Source organism: Lagopus muta, chromosome 2 (assembly GCF_023343835.1).
Source record: "Lagopus muta isolate bLagMut1 chromosome 2, bLagMut1 primary, whole genome shotgun sequence".
NCBI lineage: Eukaryota > Metazoa > Chordata > Aves > Galliformes > Phasianidae > Lagopus > Lagopus muta.
The window spans coordinates 101,489,481-101,508,078 of NC_064434.1; the positions used below are offsets into that span (position 1 = coordinate 101,489,481).

Sequence of the window (18,598 nt, forward strand, 5' to 3'; positions counted from 1 at the left end):
GAAAACCTAATTGCATAATTGGGACCTAATGAGCTGGTGAACAATCCTTCCTAATATTTGAGTAACATTGCTAACCATCGTTTTACTAAGAACAACTGTGATACCATAAAACAGATTTTAAAGCCAGTTGATAGGTAATTGTGTGTTGTTTGCAAGCCATGAGCTCTCGCCAACTGATAAAACAGAGGATATAGCCCGATGTGTGATAAACATTTCCTGGCCACTATAGCTTGCCATTGGAATGTTTTCTTTTGGCTACAGGTGAGGGCATAATTCACGTTATCCTCTTGCTTCTGGTTGCTCCTCTTCTGTTTGGCAGAAAAGCACATGCACCAGGATTGACAAGGGGTTTTTTATGCCCACTGCATAAGTATTCACACACCACATCACATATGGCAGCTTTCTCTAAAGATGCTTAAAAAAGACCTAGAAGAAGTTAACAAATGTCCTTTCTATTTACCTTGGGCACTGTTTTCACACCGTAGGGTGAAAATTGAGACATTAGCATTACAAAATGAGTTGCTCTTAAGATGCAAGCTGCTTACATGCATTTACCTAGAGAACACACCAAGGAGGGATGCCGCATCTCTCATTGCTTTCCGAACAGACTCGGCAGTGAATCTCGGTTCTGTGTAATGAGTTGTAATGTTAGTTATTCTAAAGGTACAGCACAATGACAGATTATTGTTGTTCTTATCTGTGTCGTAATTGAAAGTCCCTGATCATATTTTCCATTTTAAGCTTTGTCAGAACCTTGGACCTTAATCTGGCTCTCTGATTGACAGTGGCGGCCGGGGAGAGAGCCCTGGTATTGTTTGTGATAGCCGGGCTGCTCGGCATGATTCAGCTCAGAGCATTTGCATATCCTTAAGTATTTCTTCTGAGAGGGCCTAAATCCTTCTCAAGTGTTTGATGCATTTTTTGAAATTCATTCATAAGGTATCTACATGCACTAATAGTTCTGTATAATATTGCTGTGCATAATCTGACAGATAAGGCTAGTTTTTTAAACAAGGTATTCTTTGGGGATGTCATATTACATTCTGACTTATTCTACTGGGCGGAAATGTCAAGTACTTTGCAAAAGGATGCTTCAGTGTTTTGATTAAATTAGTATTCTTTATTCAGCACAAATTGTCAGCTGCAATAAAAGGTAGTCGTATTGTGGGAACGTCTTTCAAAAGAGTTAACAGCAGGGCTTTTTTGTTTTATTTTTGTTCCTGGAGCTTTATTACATATAATCATTCCTCTGCTGCTGATGCCAGTATTAGACACAACGAGAGGAGATTCTCAGATGCATTTTATATGAGTTTGTCTGAATTGTTAAACTGTGAGCAGCACCTTTATCTTGGAATACTTCTTGAAATACAGCTTAGACTTTTATCTTCCCTTGTCTAGCTTTTTATTTTCTTTCCTTGCAAAGTTTTATCAATATCTGTGGAACGGTTGTCATCCTTAATTTCAGAAACCTGCCGCTCCTGATAGTACTTGTGCAGCACAAGCAAGAAACACCATTGGTCTGAAAAATATTCAGCCATTAGATTTGATCACTTTGATCTATTTGAACCCAGATAGCAGTTTGAAACATGGACTTAATGGCCAGTACTGTTAGATATAGAAAGATGCACATAGTTGAAACCCTCCTCTTCCTCCTCAGGAGGACACCTGCTCCGGTTTGCTAAAGGAGAAACAGCAACGTATTCCCACTTTCTTAAATGGATACCTGCTGGGGATGCTCGAGCCCTTAATGACTTAGGATCTCCTATGGAAGATCACTAATGGCAATGAAAGCCCTTTTTTCATTGCATTAAGCATGTCCTCCAGGAGCCGCCAGTAGTGGCTGTGACCTAGTTTTAGAAATGAGTTTGTCTCTTAAAAGGACCATAGCAATCCTTACTGCTTGCATACTTGAGAAGGGAATGATGCAGATTCAATCAAATCACTTTTGTTTTATGAACATGCAGGTTTTAGAGTAACATCTTTCACCTCAGTTCTGTTTCTTGGTTTGCTTTCAGGAATCTCCTTCTGGCCGCAGAAAAGCGCTCGCCACCAGCAGCATCAACATGAAGCAATACGCAAGCCCCATGCCTACACAGACAGATGTCAAGTTAAAATTCAAGCCTTTGTCCAAGAAAGTGGTATCTGCCACGTTACAGTTCTCTTTATCCTGTATTTTTCTGAGGGAAGGGAAAGCCACGTAAGTTTGTTATTTTTTTTTCCTTTGAAAAAACCACAACAGATATCCTGTTTCACTTTGCTTTTCACAGAGCTCTTTCCATGAAGGGCTCTGTCTGTATAGAATGACAGAATTTGAGAGCATCCTGTAGCATACCTATCATTCCTGCCATGCTTAGTTTCTTGAGTCAAAGTCATTTCTTGCTCTGATTATCGTCTTATGCTTTTAAAAGACAAATAGCTTTTCCTTTACCATTACAGAATGTTGAAGTAACAGTATCTTAAGAATATCTGCAGCTTTGAAAACAGCAGGAGTGTACGTTTGCATGCATGTGTGTACTCATCCAACAGTACCCTTAACAGACTGTAAGGGTATTTCAGAAAGAATAAAAGAAAGAGAGGGTGGAATCAGAAATAAGATTTTGGGTTGATCACAAGAACAACCTGAGAAAATAGTTAATGTGGGCACAGATTACCAATCCCCCGTTCACCCATCTGGTTCTGTCCCGTATTTCAACAGCCTATTGAGTGTGAGGCATACAGATTATCTTACCAGGTCCTATAACATCTCCTGCAATTCCAGTCAGACTCAAGATGTCAAATGTTGGCTACTTCATGTGGCTGGAGAGTGGATTGTTTGTCACCCATTCCATTTTACTCTTCCTGTCTGTCTAGTGAAGACTATAGGAATGTGAGAAAGGCAGAACAAAAAGAGGCAGATTGGAAAACTGCTGTTCTAGTGGGCTTTACGTGCTTCTTTTTTCCCCCAGAAGGGGTAATGGTCTCATTATTTTGAGTGCACTTGCAGACACTGCCTGCTGTAATATATTGCACTGTAGCACCCTCAAATTGCTGCATAAACAGATTTCCAAATCTTTGTGTTACAGCACGCATTTTGACATTAAAAGTCCATCTTCTTGTCTGCAGGCTTTGAAAGCCACAGATACTCTTAATATTACTGTTTTCTTTCACTGATTAACCCTTTGAGAACAACATTTGGAATAATATCATATGAATTTTATTCATATATAGTGAATATGGATTGATATGTAAAATACAGACAATATTTTGAAGTATAGATCTGTGGCTTAACGTGGCATTGCAACTGGAAATGTGAAGGAAGAGGTATCTGACCTTGTAACTTTGGGCAACAACCAGCATCTATGAACTATAAACAGTAAATAGCTGTACAAGGCTTTTAGTGCTTTTTGGGGCCGTAAATTGTAAAAGCTGACCCATTTAAAATTGCACATCTCTTCTTCCTGTTGATATCAATTTGTTTCAGTCTGTAAACTGCAAGTCAGGTAGAGTGTAAGTTGGCAATAGGGCTTTAATATTGCCCTGAACCAGGAACCTGAAGAAAAAATAAGCTGGTGTTTGTGAAAGCATTGTTTTCTAGTATGTGTAAATAGAGGATGTCTTACCAGTCAGGTATGTGAACACATGAGAAAGTGTCCAGACTGATGAATATCTCCTACAAACTGCTGTAATTGTATAAAGTGAGACTCACTTTTATTTTAGGTGTTTTTTAAAAGAAAACATAACAGCCTATTGCTGTGTGTTGCCAAAAAACATTTCTAAAACACAGAGGAAAGGTTATAGAGTGTGAATACAAGCAGGGCAGTTAAAAAGGAAGAAATAGTATTTTAGAGACCTTTTTGTTTCTAAACTTCACACAAGCGAGTGGCATTCGAGATGGGAGGACTGACTGCTCCAAGCTGTTTGTTTTCAGTGTGTGAAAGAGCCTGCCTATCAGCTCTGTAGGACAGGTGACTCTGCTGATGTGACACTTTGTCCCTGTCCTTACAGAGTTTATTTAACCCATTAGTTATGAAACAGGAAGACAAAACCTTGAGGATTTTGCATGAATGGAAAGATCGTTGCAACTTTTTGGCAGTTTCCTGTATTACTCTTAATACCTACAATAGAAGCACTTTGTTGTCCCATGTAACTGCAGGTTCTGTGCTGATTGCTTTGCACTCAGAGTTCAAAAGATTGTCCCAAAAAATTTCTGATTATAACATTTTCACTTTAACCTAAAGAGACCAGGTAAGAGCTTACTGGTATTTCTGGATTGGTCTGCAGTTTGAAGAATCAGTTGTTAAATTAACTCTTAATACAAGGCAGTACTACTTTTACCCTTTAGAATTTTCTTAATGGAAAGCTTTTCCTTCAGAAATTAATATACTTGAGTGTTTTCATTTTGTTCTTCAGCTGTATTCAAGATCTGAGGTCAGAGACTTGCTTGAAGAAAAGAAGGCATAGAAATATTTAAAGGATTTTTAATAATGCAGTAGCATCAGATGTGGTATTAACAGGCTACATTTTGATGCTTGGTTCAAAATTTATTGTTTAGGGATGAAGACATGCAAAGCCTGGCTAGTTTGATGAGTATGAAACAAGCTGATATTGGAAATCTGGATGATTTTGAGGAAGACAATGAGGAAGATGAAGAAAACCGAGTGAATCAAGAGGAAAAGGCTGCAAAAATTACAGGTTGGTTTTGCCACAATGATGGTAAATTAGAATTCTCCGTCCTAATTGCCAGCTGTGTCCCATGGATTTTATCCTTACGCTGTATTTGTACTTTCTTTTGACTCCAAAACAAAACAAGATGTGAGATGATTTGATTGAACATGAACCCATAACTGAACAGTGTTTAATTTGATTTAAGTTCATTAGTGTTTGTGCACTCAGGGACCCTATTTTCAGGAGAGAAAACACCAGGTAGGCAGCATTTTAGGGAAAGAAAGAGCCAGTGTGAACAGAGGAGCAAGAGGCAGACAGAAATGGACCAATATGTGAAAAACAAAAGGGAAGTGAAATAAGGAAGGCAGTTTGTGAAAATTAGGTACAGCATTGTTAAGCGTGGAGATTCTGCTCATAACATGATAACTCCAGGCAGTGTAGTGCTTTTGGCTGGGGTTGTCTCATGGAAGTGGAATCAAGGGACTATTAAGGGACTTCAGTGGGATTTGGCAGTAAGGCTGTTTGAAGTGAGGTGGTATAGCCACATCTTAACTGCTTGCTGCTGACAGTGCTCGGTGTGGTCAGGTTAGCTGAACTAACCAACATAAGGTCAGGATGTGATAAATTATTGGTAGAGATCGTTATCTGGTGCTGCTCAGGTGAGTTCTGTAGAAGTTCTTAGTTTAAGAGAAGAATAAGGAAAAGAAAAGGAACTTTTAAGCCAGCCTTGGTGTTTGCCAGTGATCTTTTAAAATGACATAATAATGAGATCCTTCTCTAAAACGGAGTAGAGCATCCCAAGGAAAGAAGTGCACAGTCAAATCAGTTCTTCAAAATCCTGAGGAGCCTTGGTTGAGTATTTCGAAGCAGTAATTGCATTGCTTTTTTGAGCTGTTGTTGCAATTGAGGGACTCTGCCTGAAGCAGTTATTACCTAGTTATATTTACAGTTGTGAAAGGATGCAAATCTGTTTTCTCTATGCTTTACATATTCAATTAAAAGTTTTTTACCGTGATCAAATCTCTACTTCTGCTGTATTTGTGTGGTACATAGCAGATTGGAAAGTCAAGAATAAAATATGAGAGATAGTGTCTTGTTGGTCAAGGAGTGGTGAAATACCAGTCTGGCCACACTGAGATCACTCTGCAAAGCTTCTCACTCCTTTCCCAGCATAACTAAAATAATTGGGCTGCATGTTCAGAACAGCAAACAGAAGCACAGGCCATCCTGTAATCCCAGAGAGAAAAGCACATGAAGGAGGTGCTCCATAAAGTCTATATAAACTGTTTTCAGGTGTATTTTATTAAGATATGCCTGTACACTGCTCTGAGGACTACTTCAGAAAACCTGTGTGCAGGGTAGTAAATGGAAAGCAGCAGATCTTGCTCCTCAACTTTATTGTTGTTGCAGTGCTCAGCATCTTAGCAAACTCAGCAATTCCTGAACAGGCAAAAAGCTCATGTAGATTGGCCTATTGTGTTTGCTGGCCTTTGGCTCTACATGGTGACCATCCCTGTGGTTAGATGGGGAATAGTGGGCTGTCTGACCTAAGTTAGGATTGTTCTGAGCCTCTTTCCTCCTCGTACACACACTTGCTGCGTTCGCACTGAGTGCAATGCTAAGGCCTATCTTGAAGTTTTAGAGGCATTTCAGCTGTTCAGGTATTGTTGTAGAGGCCAAAATGTTTTAACCAAACATTACACTTGCTCCTGGAGCGGCAGAAGCAGTAAATACTTCTGGAGTTACAGTATCTGCTTGTTGCTCAGCCCCTTCTGGTGCTGTTTTCTGACCACACCAGGTGGCAAGGCTGAGCATTTTGTTGGTGGTCATGAAAGGAACCTGAGGAGGGAAAGTCAGCCTCAGACCTTTTCTTTTCATGTTGGCTGGCTAAATTTTCCTGTATGAGACAAGAAGATGGGTGGACTAGATCTCGAAGGAGAATGGACAAGAAGAAAGATGGAATGAATATTGAAGGAGAATGGTTTCCCAAGCAAATGGGAGAGCCTGAAACAAAGGCAGTAAACATAGTAAATAAAATAGAGAAGATCTGTTTCAACATGTGTTAAAGACAATGTAGAGGTTTCTTCTGATTTCACTGTCAGTTGCAATGACTCCTGTAGCAAATAGAACCAATGGGAAAACTGATAAAACTCATGGAGGACAGCTCAGGAACAGGGGAGAAGGGAGAGTGCTGTCTCGGATAGATGGAGGTAGGAAAATAGGAGCAAATATAGAAAGAAGGAAATTAGCAAGCAAAACTGATGTGGTGATGTAGTCTTTTTAAATTCCTTTAAAAGATAATTGTCTTCACAGAATCCCATGAAGTTAATTGAGGAAGTTACATAACCCTTTTGAAAGTTTGCTGCTCCCAACATTTTCTCATCTGTTGCCTTGTTAGGGTGTTGGCGGCCAAGCAGGCTGGAATGCCTTCACTGACTCAGAGTCCCCTGCGGCAAATCACTTTGCCCTGGTGTGCCTGTTTTCCCAACTGTAAAATGGGGATACTGGCTGGAGCTCCTTCGGAGGAGCGATGGGAGGATTACGGAGTTCATTTTTGTAAGCGAGCTTTGAAAAAATAAAGTGCAAGCAGTAAAGCAGAAGGGATTATTATCTTTACTTTTGACTCAAGGTCTCACAGAAGTGTTGGATGACGCCATGACCGAAACACTGTCGTTCTCCAGCGGCAGCTACAGGCGGTGCTGCTGGTCTCTGCCACAGACACCATTCCTTTTGCAGGGTACAAAAATTGATGTTTTACTTGGGCCCAAAGTTACAATTTCAGAGATGAATAAAAGTATCTACACTAGGGGAATGAGACAGACCTTGTAAATAGGGCCCTAGATGGTGCAGGTGAGTTAGGAAATGCTGCTTCTTTTCCTTGATGTGTTGCCTAATGCTGGGTAAGTATCTGTGCCTCTATTTCTTCAGCTGTGAAATTAGTGATGCAATTCTGACCTACCTCAAAAGCACTGTGGAATTTGATGTGGTCAACACAGGAGTTACTGCCATAAGGCTGAACTTAAGATGAGGCCAGAAGATGTTTTTCATTCAAAGCACCGCTTCCTTTCAAATAAAAATCTTGCTCCATCTCAGTTTTCAACATCCTTGACAACATTTCTTGTGTAAATTTTGCACGCATAAAAACTGTATCTCCATCTAACTGTTCTAGTTTGTGTGAACGTGAAAGTGACGTTTGTAGCCATGAAGTTCAAATATTAAAATACTTCAGCTTCTCTACCCCTCCCAGAACCTGTCCTTAGTCTCAAGTTGAAGACGGGACATTCCAAGGCACTGAAGAAATGTGGCTCGTAACTCACAAACCTAGGCCGGTAATAAATACACTGTTTCCCTTAATGTTTTAATTGCTACGCTGAAGTTAATAGGTGCGTCCTGCTCCATCTGCCCAGGAGCAGGGTGGCTCTCCCAGGTGCCACATGCACTGAGCAACATGCCCATGTGCGACCTGTTGCAGGTGCCTGAGTCCCAGCTTATTTCGAGAGCAGGCTTCTGCAGGGCAGTATGTGTAACCCTGCCTTGCCATTTGAAAAGCCATCCCTCTTGTGCTGTCTTCTGATACCTTTACTCTTTTTTTTTTTTTTCCTGGTAGTGCCACGCTGCTTTAAAAAAAGAGCAAGAGAAAAGGAGGAGAAACACCTCTAGTGATTTATAGAGCATACTTGTTGAATGAGCTAATATATGCTTGTAGATAGTGAGATATATAAAAAAGATAATATAAGGCATAAATCTTCAACCTACTGTTTCCACTCTCCAAAATATGACATAAACCATTTAATATTGTAATGAGAAGCACTGCAGTGCATACGGGTGTTTAGGTTGGCAGATGGGACCAGGTGATTCAGACCACATCAAAGAATTCCCTCTTTTAAAACTCAGATTTTAATTTGTTATTTTCTGACAATATAAAATTGAATCGTAATTGTTGTTTTTTTGGTGGTTTTTTTTCTTCACATGCTGGGATAATAAATTGTACATCATGTCAGCATCTCACCCTGTTTGAAGCTGGTAATTTGTTTCTACTAGCCTTTTATAAGGTTGGTTCTGTTTTATTCGAATACAGGAAGGCTTTTTGCCTTTGTGCATCTTGTGTCTTAAAAACTCTCAGAAGACAGTATGACACTGTTCAGGAGTCTGAGGTGTATATATGATTTATACTGAGAAAACCAAGCTTTTGGGGGCAGTTTGGTGTTGTTTTAGGGCATTAGTCTTGTTTGCCAGAGTTAAAAATAAGGAAGCGAGGATGGTGAAATTAACTCTGTGTAGACAGCCATAAGTGTAATCTCATCTAAGTAGATTGTGCTCTATAATCAGGAATGCTGGTGAGGTGTGGTGAGGAGGAATTCTGCTGTGGTTTGTCATTGGTAGAATAGGTCTTGTCCAAAAGATACTGGCAGCACAGATCATTTACTTGGTAATTTGCAGATTGGCATATCTTTGCATAGTGGCTGGAAGATAAATTTTTAACCATGCGATTGAGAGGCATTGAGGTTCTGGACTCTGCTTTTGCCTTCAGCTTCGGAGTTGGATCAGCTGATTTTGCCCCTTGGGAAAGCATGGGAAGGTCTGAGTGGTGTGGCATCGATGCGAGCTGGTACCGTCGTTGTACTGCTCTGTTATCTCTCGCTCTGTTTTCTCTCACAAAAACCAGTGGGATGTCAGTGATACTCAGTAAGCAGAATCGTTTCTCCTGCACAGGTTTCTTCTGCCCATTTTTCACCTGGAAGGCCAATACAGGCTGTCCCCTCTTGACAGAAACCTGTACCTGAGGGCTTTCAGAGACATGCTCAGCTCAGTCCCCATCAGTACAGAGCTGTATTTGTCAGATGCTGTGGATAGGAGCTACTCTGGGGTGGGATCAGGGTGGAATCTTTCCCCTTGCAGCAGAAGTAGGACCTAGTCGGTTTTTATTTCTTTCTTGCACGGTTATGGAGGCATCCTGATTAGAATTAAACACTGAGGTTGATAGGTGTTAAGGTTACAAGTTCGTGGCAACTCACAGCTGTGCACTGTGGACAAAAGGAAAAATGGGATCTCAGGGAGCACTTAGGTTCTTTGCGTGGCATTGCAGTAGGAAGTGTAACTGATGGATGTGTTCAGTATGCTTTCCAATAGCACAGTAGTGACCACATCTTTTAGAACTGTGATATTGGGTTTGTCACTGGTTGTAAATGATAAATAATCACTATGTGTGTATAAATAAATTGCAATATGTGTGTATGTGTGTTGGTTTTCTGTGGCCTTAAAGACTCAGCAGGGACGTAAATCGTTCTGGGGCTCTTTTGTCTTGTTTGACAGTGGCTTAAAATTCCACTTTTCTTCACAATCAGGAAAATCCCTTTAATTATATCTTAGTATGTGTTTTGAATTGATGTACATACTCATCTTTATAAAGCTAATTACTGTTGCTGACACTAGGAGTCTAGCAAGATTTGTTTATTAATTGATCACTGAAGGGTTCTACAGAGGTGCTTTGCTATAGGTATATCATTGTTAAAGCTTGTTCTACGTGTATTCTTTCAATTAATACTAAATGTCTTCTCCCTTACTCTCTCTCTCTCTTTTTCTAGTAACAGTGTCTGTTCCACTTCTGTTTCATTAAATGCCCTTGCCTTACATTTGTCTTGACTGGCTTCTATTTACAGAAATTGTAAACCAGCTGAATGCTCTGAGCAGCTTAGATGAAGATCAAGATGACTGCATAAAGCAAGCAAATATGCCTTCAGCTAAATCAGCCAGTTCCTCTGAAGGTCTATGAGCTTTCCTCCTTTCTTTCTATTTCTGATTGTCTGTATTTACTGTGACCTATTGCCTTTTGACTCCTGCTTGTATTCAACTGTCAGTTTTATCTCTGTGCTTCCACCCAGCATGACTCTCAGTAATTTGTAGTGCATCCAACAGGTAACAACACGATAGAGAAAGAGACTGTCTCCTCTGCAGCTGCACTGTCATCTGATAATGAACAAGAACAGAAAAAATATTGGGGGAAAAAAAAAAAGAAAGAAAGAAAACAAAACAAAACAAAAAAAAACAAGCATAAAACTTCAGTTGTGCTGTCAGTAATATTTGACCTCTCTAACTTGACACAGTGCACACATGCACGTTACATCCAGAAATTGAAATTTCCCTCTGATAAGTTACCATCTGCGTGAGCCACCAAAAAGAAATTGCTGTTTAGTTTGTTAGGTGTTCTTCAGTGTATATTTAATGAAGATTATAAAAGGCTTCATTATAGTCATTTGTATTTCATAATGTTGTGATCAGCAAATGGTAGTTTCATTCATTTCACTTTTTTTTCCCCCTCCTTTGTTGTTGTACTACTGAAGTGAATTTGCTTAGTTGTTCTGTAGGTGACATTTCTTGAGGCAGTACTTAGAGGCACTGTTGATATGTGTAGGTTTTTTTTAAGTTTGGAATGTGTTAGATGAACTGTTTGTATCTATACTGACACAATATTCCAACTCATTTCTAGAGCTTATCAATAAGCTTAATTTCCTGGACAAAGAGGAACAAGACCTGGCTGACTCTAGTATGAACCCTTTTGGTGATCCTGATGCAGCCGAATTAAATCCATTTGGAGATCCTGATGTGGAAGGTAATGCATTTATTTTGCATAATTAATCACTAATTAAAAGTGTTAAAAACACTTTTTTTTTTTTTTTTGTAGGACTGAAAATGAAGAATGTTCTCATAAAATACAGTTATTGCATTAAGTACTGAGGTAGCAACAGTAGCAATAGCAGTGATCCAGTTGTCACTGGAAAATTGGTTTGTCCTTTGAATCACATCCTTCCTTATGTGCATTTGCTTTGAGGGAATATGAGTTTAGAGCTGAACCCAGAGAGCTGCTGGCCTATCAGGTGTCTTACTACTGCTCACCTGACAGAATGCACACGTGGTATAAATAGCAAAGCATACTGTCAAGTGCCTCTGTTACATGTGGAACAGAATCTTCCATGCAGTCTTACTGCACTGTATCACAGCTGTTCTTGATTTGGGTTAGCTCTAATCTTCATTAATATAGCTTAATTGTATCTCTTTCATTCTTTTTTTGCTTTTATGGCTTCCTCAGTTAAGTCTTCTGGCATCACGCCTTGCACTGCGTGGTAGGTGTTAATCCTCCTTCTAGACCAACATGCCTATTCTTGTTTTGTTTGGGTGAGAAATAAAATTCCTTTAAGTGTTTAATTTGTGACTTCAGCTACAAGGCCAGAAAGCAGCATCTTAGCATCTTTTCTGTCCCCAGCTTCATGTGTGGATATCTAGATTTCCACCTGTTGCCATCAGAAAAATAAATAAATAAATAAATAAAAGCTGTAATCAAATTCTCCTGTTCAGTGCTCCAAGACTTCCTTTCCCATACAGGATAGCAAGAAGTATTTGCCACCTTTGACAAAGCCTCATTGTAGTGGCAGTAGAAGTGAACCACACCAGGGAGGAACAGGCTAGGTGTAGCCACAGCATTTCTAATGCCAAGCTTAATGAAGGTGTGTTTCAGAGCTGTAGTTTCCACCTATGCTTACTCTTTCTCTGAACAAATGGAATGATTTCTCAAGTGTTTTTTCTGCCTTCTGAGTCCACAGAACCTATTAATGGCCTGTGGTATAGTTCCACAGTCTGTATTTGTTAAACAGGGATATTGCACTATCCTCTGTATTTGGCCATTGAAGTCATAAGGCCATTATCTCAGGCTCCTCCCACTCCTGAGTTGTCTAGAGCTGCAGAAGTGAGTTGTTTCAGCTTTGTAGATACTAATATATATGGATTATGTTTTGGTGTCCGGATCTTTGGGTCCTTTTCCAGCTTGCACCTCAGCTGCTAATTCCTTTAGGATCAGAGAAGGAGGCAAACCAAGGATGTAAAATACCCATTCACGTTTTGTTGCTCATGCACAAGTTTCTCTGAGACTCAGCCTATATTATTTTCTTTCTTCTTTGCTTAAGAAAGAAATGCTCCTTGTCCAACTCTCCAAGTCCCATCCTACCTAAATTGCTGTCTTCTAAAGTCAACTTTTTCTTGCAGAAAGCAGCAGCTCTACTGATGACAAAATATGGGAACTAAGAATCATTTCCTTCTAATCTCAGGGACTGGGAGCTGGGAACTGGTTGTTTCCTAGTGTTGGAATAACTTAATACCTTATGTCATGTTCCCAGTGAGTAGCCTGCATCCGAGGCTCCAGCCTGCTTACATTCCCAAAGGACTCCCCATATGCATATGTCACAGTTTTTCAATCAGTTGTAGTCCCTTTAATAGTACTGTTGAAGGCTTTACTGCCATCATAGACAATCCTCCATTCCTCTGGATCTGCCTTGTGTACTTGGATAGGTCTCAGGCTCTTGGGTCCCCAAAGAAGTCCCGTCTATATTGCTGTGGGCAGTGATGCTGAGTTGCTGGGTGTGTGTGTACCAGCTATTCCTCCCACACAGTCACCATCACGCAGCAATCAACGTACCATAACATGACAGTGGTTTTGATAAACAGGGTGGCACTGGATTCTTCCTACTGTGTCATAGGTGTTTTTCGTTTGGGATCAGTCATGTTCATGTGAAAGAAATTTGCCTTCCTGGAGCATTGAACATTGTGGAAATCTGAAGTGTTTTGGGCTGTCAGATCTAAGTGGGACATCTGGTGTGGTATTTTTAAGTTTTTAATTTACATTTAGTGCCTCATTGGAGACTTTAAACCACCACAGGCACCTTTGAGAAGTGCTGGCTCTTCCACTCCAGAGCTGTCTTGTCCCTGCAGTGTGCATTGGTGATGTTCATCCTCCCTGACTTGTCCTTCTTGAGTTGTGCCTTTTCTCCAGCCCTCTACCTTCAACAGAAAGTTAGGGGGAGTGGGGTAAAAGTGCTAAGACAAATTAGTTATGACGGTTCTGGTCTTCAGCAACAGAAGGGATCTCTTGGATATATCTATGGCTAATTGGCATATGTGTACATGGGCTGCACATAGACAGTCATTTTGAGGACACTTCCCTTTGTTTTAGACTGCAGTTTGGAGCTATGGAATACTCTGAAAGCCCATCTGTTGTTGCCCTACCACAGAGAACAGCCTGGTTAGCTTTCCATCTATTAGCAGATGTAGTTCCTCTTAGTTTAGGATACTTCTACTTGGAGATCTCAGTGCAAGTTTTACTGCTGCTGTCTCTTTTTTGGAGGCAATTTGAGACTATGCCCAGTTGTTCGTTTTTGCATCCTTCAGTGAATGGGCCCTATTTGGTGGCTGCCCCAGGAGCCTGGGAGCACGACAGAGGTTCAGGAGTTTAAGGCAGACTTTCTCCTACAGGCTTAAAGAGTCACATTACCTGTTTCACTTGTCTTGTGATCAGCTTAAATCAGGAGATTAACTTCTTATGCATGCAGGGATGAGGTATTTTTCTATCCACTACACATTAGTCTGCTTTATCTTTTTATATGAACGATCCAGAATCTGGAATTTAGGTTTTATGTGAAAGATCAGAAGCTCTCAATGAAATGTGTAAGATGATTTCCCTAAGATGGGCATCCACCATTTTCTGAGTCCTTTGCCATCAGAGGCTAGAAGGCACCATGTGCCATTTGGCAGAACAGTCCAGGGATATTCCTATAAAGACACTACCTTGAGTGCTTAGTGAGATTGCTTGCAGTCACCCAGCATATGAATATGTATGCACTGACAGTCGCTCAAGGAGAAAGGAGAATCGCTTGCCAGTAGGTGCTTCTTTCCTAGACAGATATTTCTTGTGCCTGTCCACAGCTGAGCTGCTTTCCCTCTACCTTTCTAATCCCATAATCACCTAACCCTGGGAATGAAGGGTGGAGAGAAACCAAAGGCATGATTGCTCCCAGCATCTGTGTGTACGCTGTGGGTGCTCTGCATGGCAGAGGGCTTCAGCAAGCTACCTCAGGGTTACTGCTTGGTTTAAAAAGTCCTTGGTGTAAGTGATCGTGCACAGTAGAGTGAACATGAATATGAACAACTTGCATCAAAAATCCTCAGAAATCTTCCATTGTATCTTGTGGTTGACGAGTCAAATTGAGGCTTATCATCTCTGTATCTAATAGGTCAGCTAGATGTTAGAAATCTAAGGAATCGAGAAAAAAATCTTGTCCAGAATACCATTCTGCAGCTTTCATACTAGCCAATATGTTGCTAATCATCTGAAGATTGCCTTTTGGATAGTCTTTTAGTCCCATTACAACAGAACTCTACAATCAGATAATTTTTGTGCAAAATTTTTTACATGTGGAAGGCATTATAGCCAATAAATGGAAATAGGAAACTACAGAACACTGTCAGTGTCCCCAGAATGTTTTCTAATTAGATGGGGATTCTGCTTTTGAAGTTGTGTATGACCAATACACACCTAAGACATGAGGGCAGCTATTTTTTGCCACCCCTTTTAATTTAAAACATTATTTACTTTACCAATGCATTTGTTTATGTTGTGCACAGACTTCTGAACTCACTGCAAAGTACGTGACAGTGCAAATGAAAATAGAACTGTTTTGCAGTACCAACACCCACCATCCTTATAGGATTGTCCTAAGGAGAGCAGTACAGGAACCAAGATGTAGGAGAAAAGGTTTCTCTTTTTATGTTTCTTAATGAAATGTAATGTCTTGCTGGTACTGGCTAAAGTAGGGGAGAATCATCAGTGGTTTGTAGGAATGCCAAACACTGTGCTTTCTAGAAGTATTGGGAAGTAATATTTTTATGCTGCTTGTTCCTCTGCACTCACATCACCATCGTGTCTGTGTGCCTGCCAGTAGTGCAGCAAGTGGCATAGCTAAGTATCTTTCACATGTGGCTTCTTCTTTCATCTTTTGCCAAGGGGAAAGTTGTGTGTGTAATGTTTTGGTAGGGGTTCTGTTTGGTTCTGGGGAGTATGTCACAATATGTTTGTGTTACAAAAGGCAAGTGGTTTGAAGGGCAGGGTGATTTTTGGAGATCCTCTGGGAACTAGAAGGCTGATTGTGCAGATAGGCAGTGCCAGTCAGGGTGATTACTATCGCAGGCAGTCTTTCCCAGTGCAGTTAGAGCAAGAACTGTCTTCAGCGTCTGGCACAAGAGTACATGGTGCTGCTGCTGTAGTAATATTCTACCTGTTCTCTTGTCACTCCTACCCCTGTGGCTTTATTACTTAACCATGCAAAATTACCATGTGTTTGACCCTTGGAGTGCCAAGCTGCAAATGTAATTTTTAAATCTGTGTAGAGAACTACAATTGAAAAATGACTTCAGCAACCAAATGTCCTGAGTTTTCTTTCAGCTGTGATTAATGATGGGGAGAACAAGAAAATAGCTGGTGAGTTGTTAGTATAAAATCAGCCTGAAGAAGGAAAGAAGCCTCTTTTTAAGTTTTAGAGGGACTCACAGAGCAGCAACAACACTTGACATGAAAGGCAGACCTGAAGGTTCTAGTTGGATTCAGAAGAGGGAACATTTCCCCTGGCTTTCTGGGGTTTGTTCTTTGCCTGCTGGCAGCGAAGCACGGTGGGTGCAAACCACAAAACCATTCTCTGCCAGTTGGCTAATGAGCCTCTGGGCTCTGCCCTCCGGTGCAGAATGGGCTCCCTCCTTTTGTGGGAACAACTGAGGAAGCAGAGAAAAAAGTGGTGTCCTGGATGACAGGAAGAGAGATTGAGGAGACAAGCTAAGTGGTTCTAGTGAGTGCCTGTAAGTCTGCCTGTAAAATTAATTCTTAAAAATGATGTCTTTAGAGGCTCCTTTACATTCAGCCTATGTGCAGCATTTTGTGATGTCTGTTAGCTGGTAGCAAGCCTGAGGTCTCTCATTGCTGATCCGCAGCGCTCTGTGTGTGAGGCCATATCTGTAGTTACCACTGAGCTAATGAATGCAAGAAATAAATTTGCCCTGGTTAGGGTTGCAGCACTTGATCTGCAGTGTTGAAATAGAACTGCAAAAACCATTTGTGCTCTCCTTAAAATCTATTGGATTTAAACAAAAATTTAACTTGTTGTTTCCAAGAGGTGATTGAAAGCACATTAAAGATAGAAGCTTACCATTCAGTTACAAGAGATGATTTCCCTGAATGTTTTTAGTGTCAGGAAATTCTCCTGACATTCTTTGCAGTAATAGGTCCCCCCTTTTTAAACCACAATGTATGCATCCTAGCACAGTGGGTTAATTGTATGAACATTACTTTGAATGCCACGTGTGAGTTATCAGGAAGTTTTGCTCAGATAAGATAACATGTGTTTATCAACAGATCTGAGTGCAGGTGTGGTGATCCATCTAATATGCAGTTGTAGAAGCAGGCATTAGGGGCTGTGCACTTCCTTGGTAAAATATTTCAAGGTTTGAAATAACTTTAATCAAAGGGTTTTTGATGAGCAGTTCAATTTGAACAGCGTGTACATGGGCCACCTTTCTGTGTTTCGTTAGGTTACTCCAAATCTACATTAGGTTACTGCAGACCTCTTAAGCACCAGTGCTTGGCCTCGTTATCAAAGCACTAAATGTGTTGGTAACATTGGTGTGTCACCCACAACTGACATGAGCTTCTAGTCATGCATTTCTAGACAGTAAATGCAGGGGTTTACTCTCCTGATTTTAGGCATTAGCAATGTGAACCTGTCCTGGTTAGCTGATTCTCTAGAATGTCTAAGGGAAGAGAGAAATGGAAGGTGGTAAGTGGTAAGGCTTAACCAGTTTAAATGGTAACAGGACATCTTTTTTTTTCTTCAGATTTTGCTAAGGCCGTTATTGCAGTTCTTTCCTTTTTTTTTTTTTCCTTTTTTTATACTGTTAGAAGGATTAAATCTTTTTATAATATGCTTTGACAGTCTAAAGGCTGTTTGGCTATTAGGCATAAAAATAGTTTTTTCTGATCTCACTTTATTTCCTGTCATCCCATTTCAGTGCAGTGACTAGGCTGCACTCCTTTTCATTCTCCTTTTAACTCCAGCTCTTGATGTGAGACTATGATAGCTGCATTCTCAAAGCTAAATATAAGAACAAGAACATATGGTATACAAAAAAAAGATAGTTGTAAGTACTGTATGTATTGCTTCTTTAATACTAAGTTGGACCAAGTTGCTGATGGAATAAGAGACTTTAAGCCTCACCTGGAATTAAAGGCATTTTTAAATGTAATTTTACGAATAATCACTGCAAGGAAATCCCATGGGCACAGGCACTGTGCGTAGTCATACGTGTGTCTACCAGTCAGAACCTGTAGTACTGTCTGGCAAAGTACAGCTTTATTTTCTTTCACCCAGCTGAGCTCACCTTCAATCCCAGATGGGTGATTTATCTCCTGAGTATCCACCTAGGGTTTAAGTAAGGTTTTCATTATTTTATTCCTTTATTTGAGGCAAAACCATTTGTTCTTCAGATTTACGATCAAACACTTCAGAAACAGCTTCTTAAAGGTAGCACAGAAGACAGTATGATAATACAGCCTTTGCAGGTCAACTGTAAAGAATCAAGAAGAAGAAAGGCACTAGGCATCTGTAATCAAGTCTTTCCAGTAGGTCCCAGTAGTTCTGAGAAGGACTAAAGCTTTTCCTGCTCTAGGCCCACTGGCTGGTGACTAGTCCAGTGCGTAAGGTAGGTGGAGCTGCTCCTTGCACCATTGGGCCGTATTCTGGTTCAGCCAGCAGTGGCTCTTGTACAAGCCGTAGGTTACACAACCCGCTGTGTAGGGCTGTCTGTCACCTTGGCTCTGTGCTAATGGCTGGAGACAGGGTAAAAGTTTCCTGGTGGAGCAGAAAACATCTGCATTTTCTATCAGTTCACAGGGTAAGCAACTTAACATCTTCCATCCAAGGCCAAGTGACTGCAGCACTGCTGTTTTTTCACTGCCCCTTGCCTTCATTAGTTGATTGACTATAAATGTTGTCTTCCCAAGTATTAGCTAAGTGACAAATATACTTGGGACTCCATCTTTTTTCTTTTTTTTAGTACCGTGCTACAAAAACTTTTAAAGTTTTTC

General features: G+C 40.5%; 1 protein-coding gene across 12 annotated transcripts in view; it reads left to right on the plus strand.

Annotated features, from left to right (window-relative positions):
• Positions 1–18,598, plus strand: part of EHBP1 (EH domain binding protein 1) — a 196,866-nt gene that overhangs the window by 72,687 nt on the left and 105,581 nt on the right. For 8 of the 12 annotated variants that reach the window (XM_048938418.1, XM_048938426.1, XM_048938416.1 and 5 more), the window contains exons 6-9: positions 2,016–2,197; positions 4,532–4,671; positions 10,305–10,409; positions 11,132–11,254. In XM_048938418.1, coding sequence (XP_048794375.1) covers positions 2,016–2,197; positions 4,532–4,671; positions 10,305–10,409; positions 11,132–11,254 — 550 coding nt within the window. The remainder of the gene's footprint in view (positions 1–2,015; positions 2,198–4,531; positions 4,672–10,304; positions 10,410–11,131; positions 11,255–18,598) is intronic. The other 4 variants (XM_048938425.1, XM_048938420.1, XM_048938427.1 and 1 more) reach the window with 1 other exon arrangement.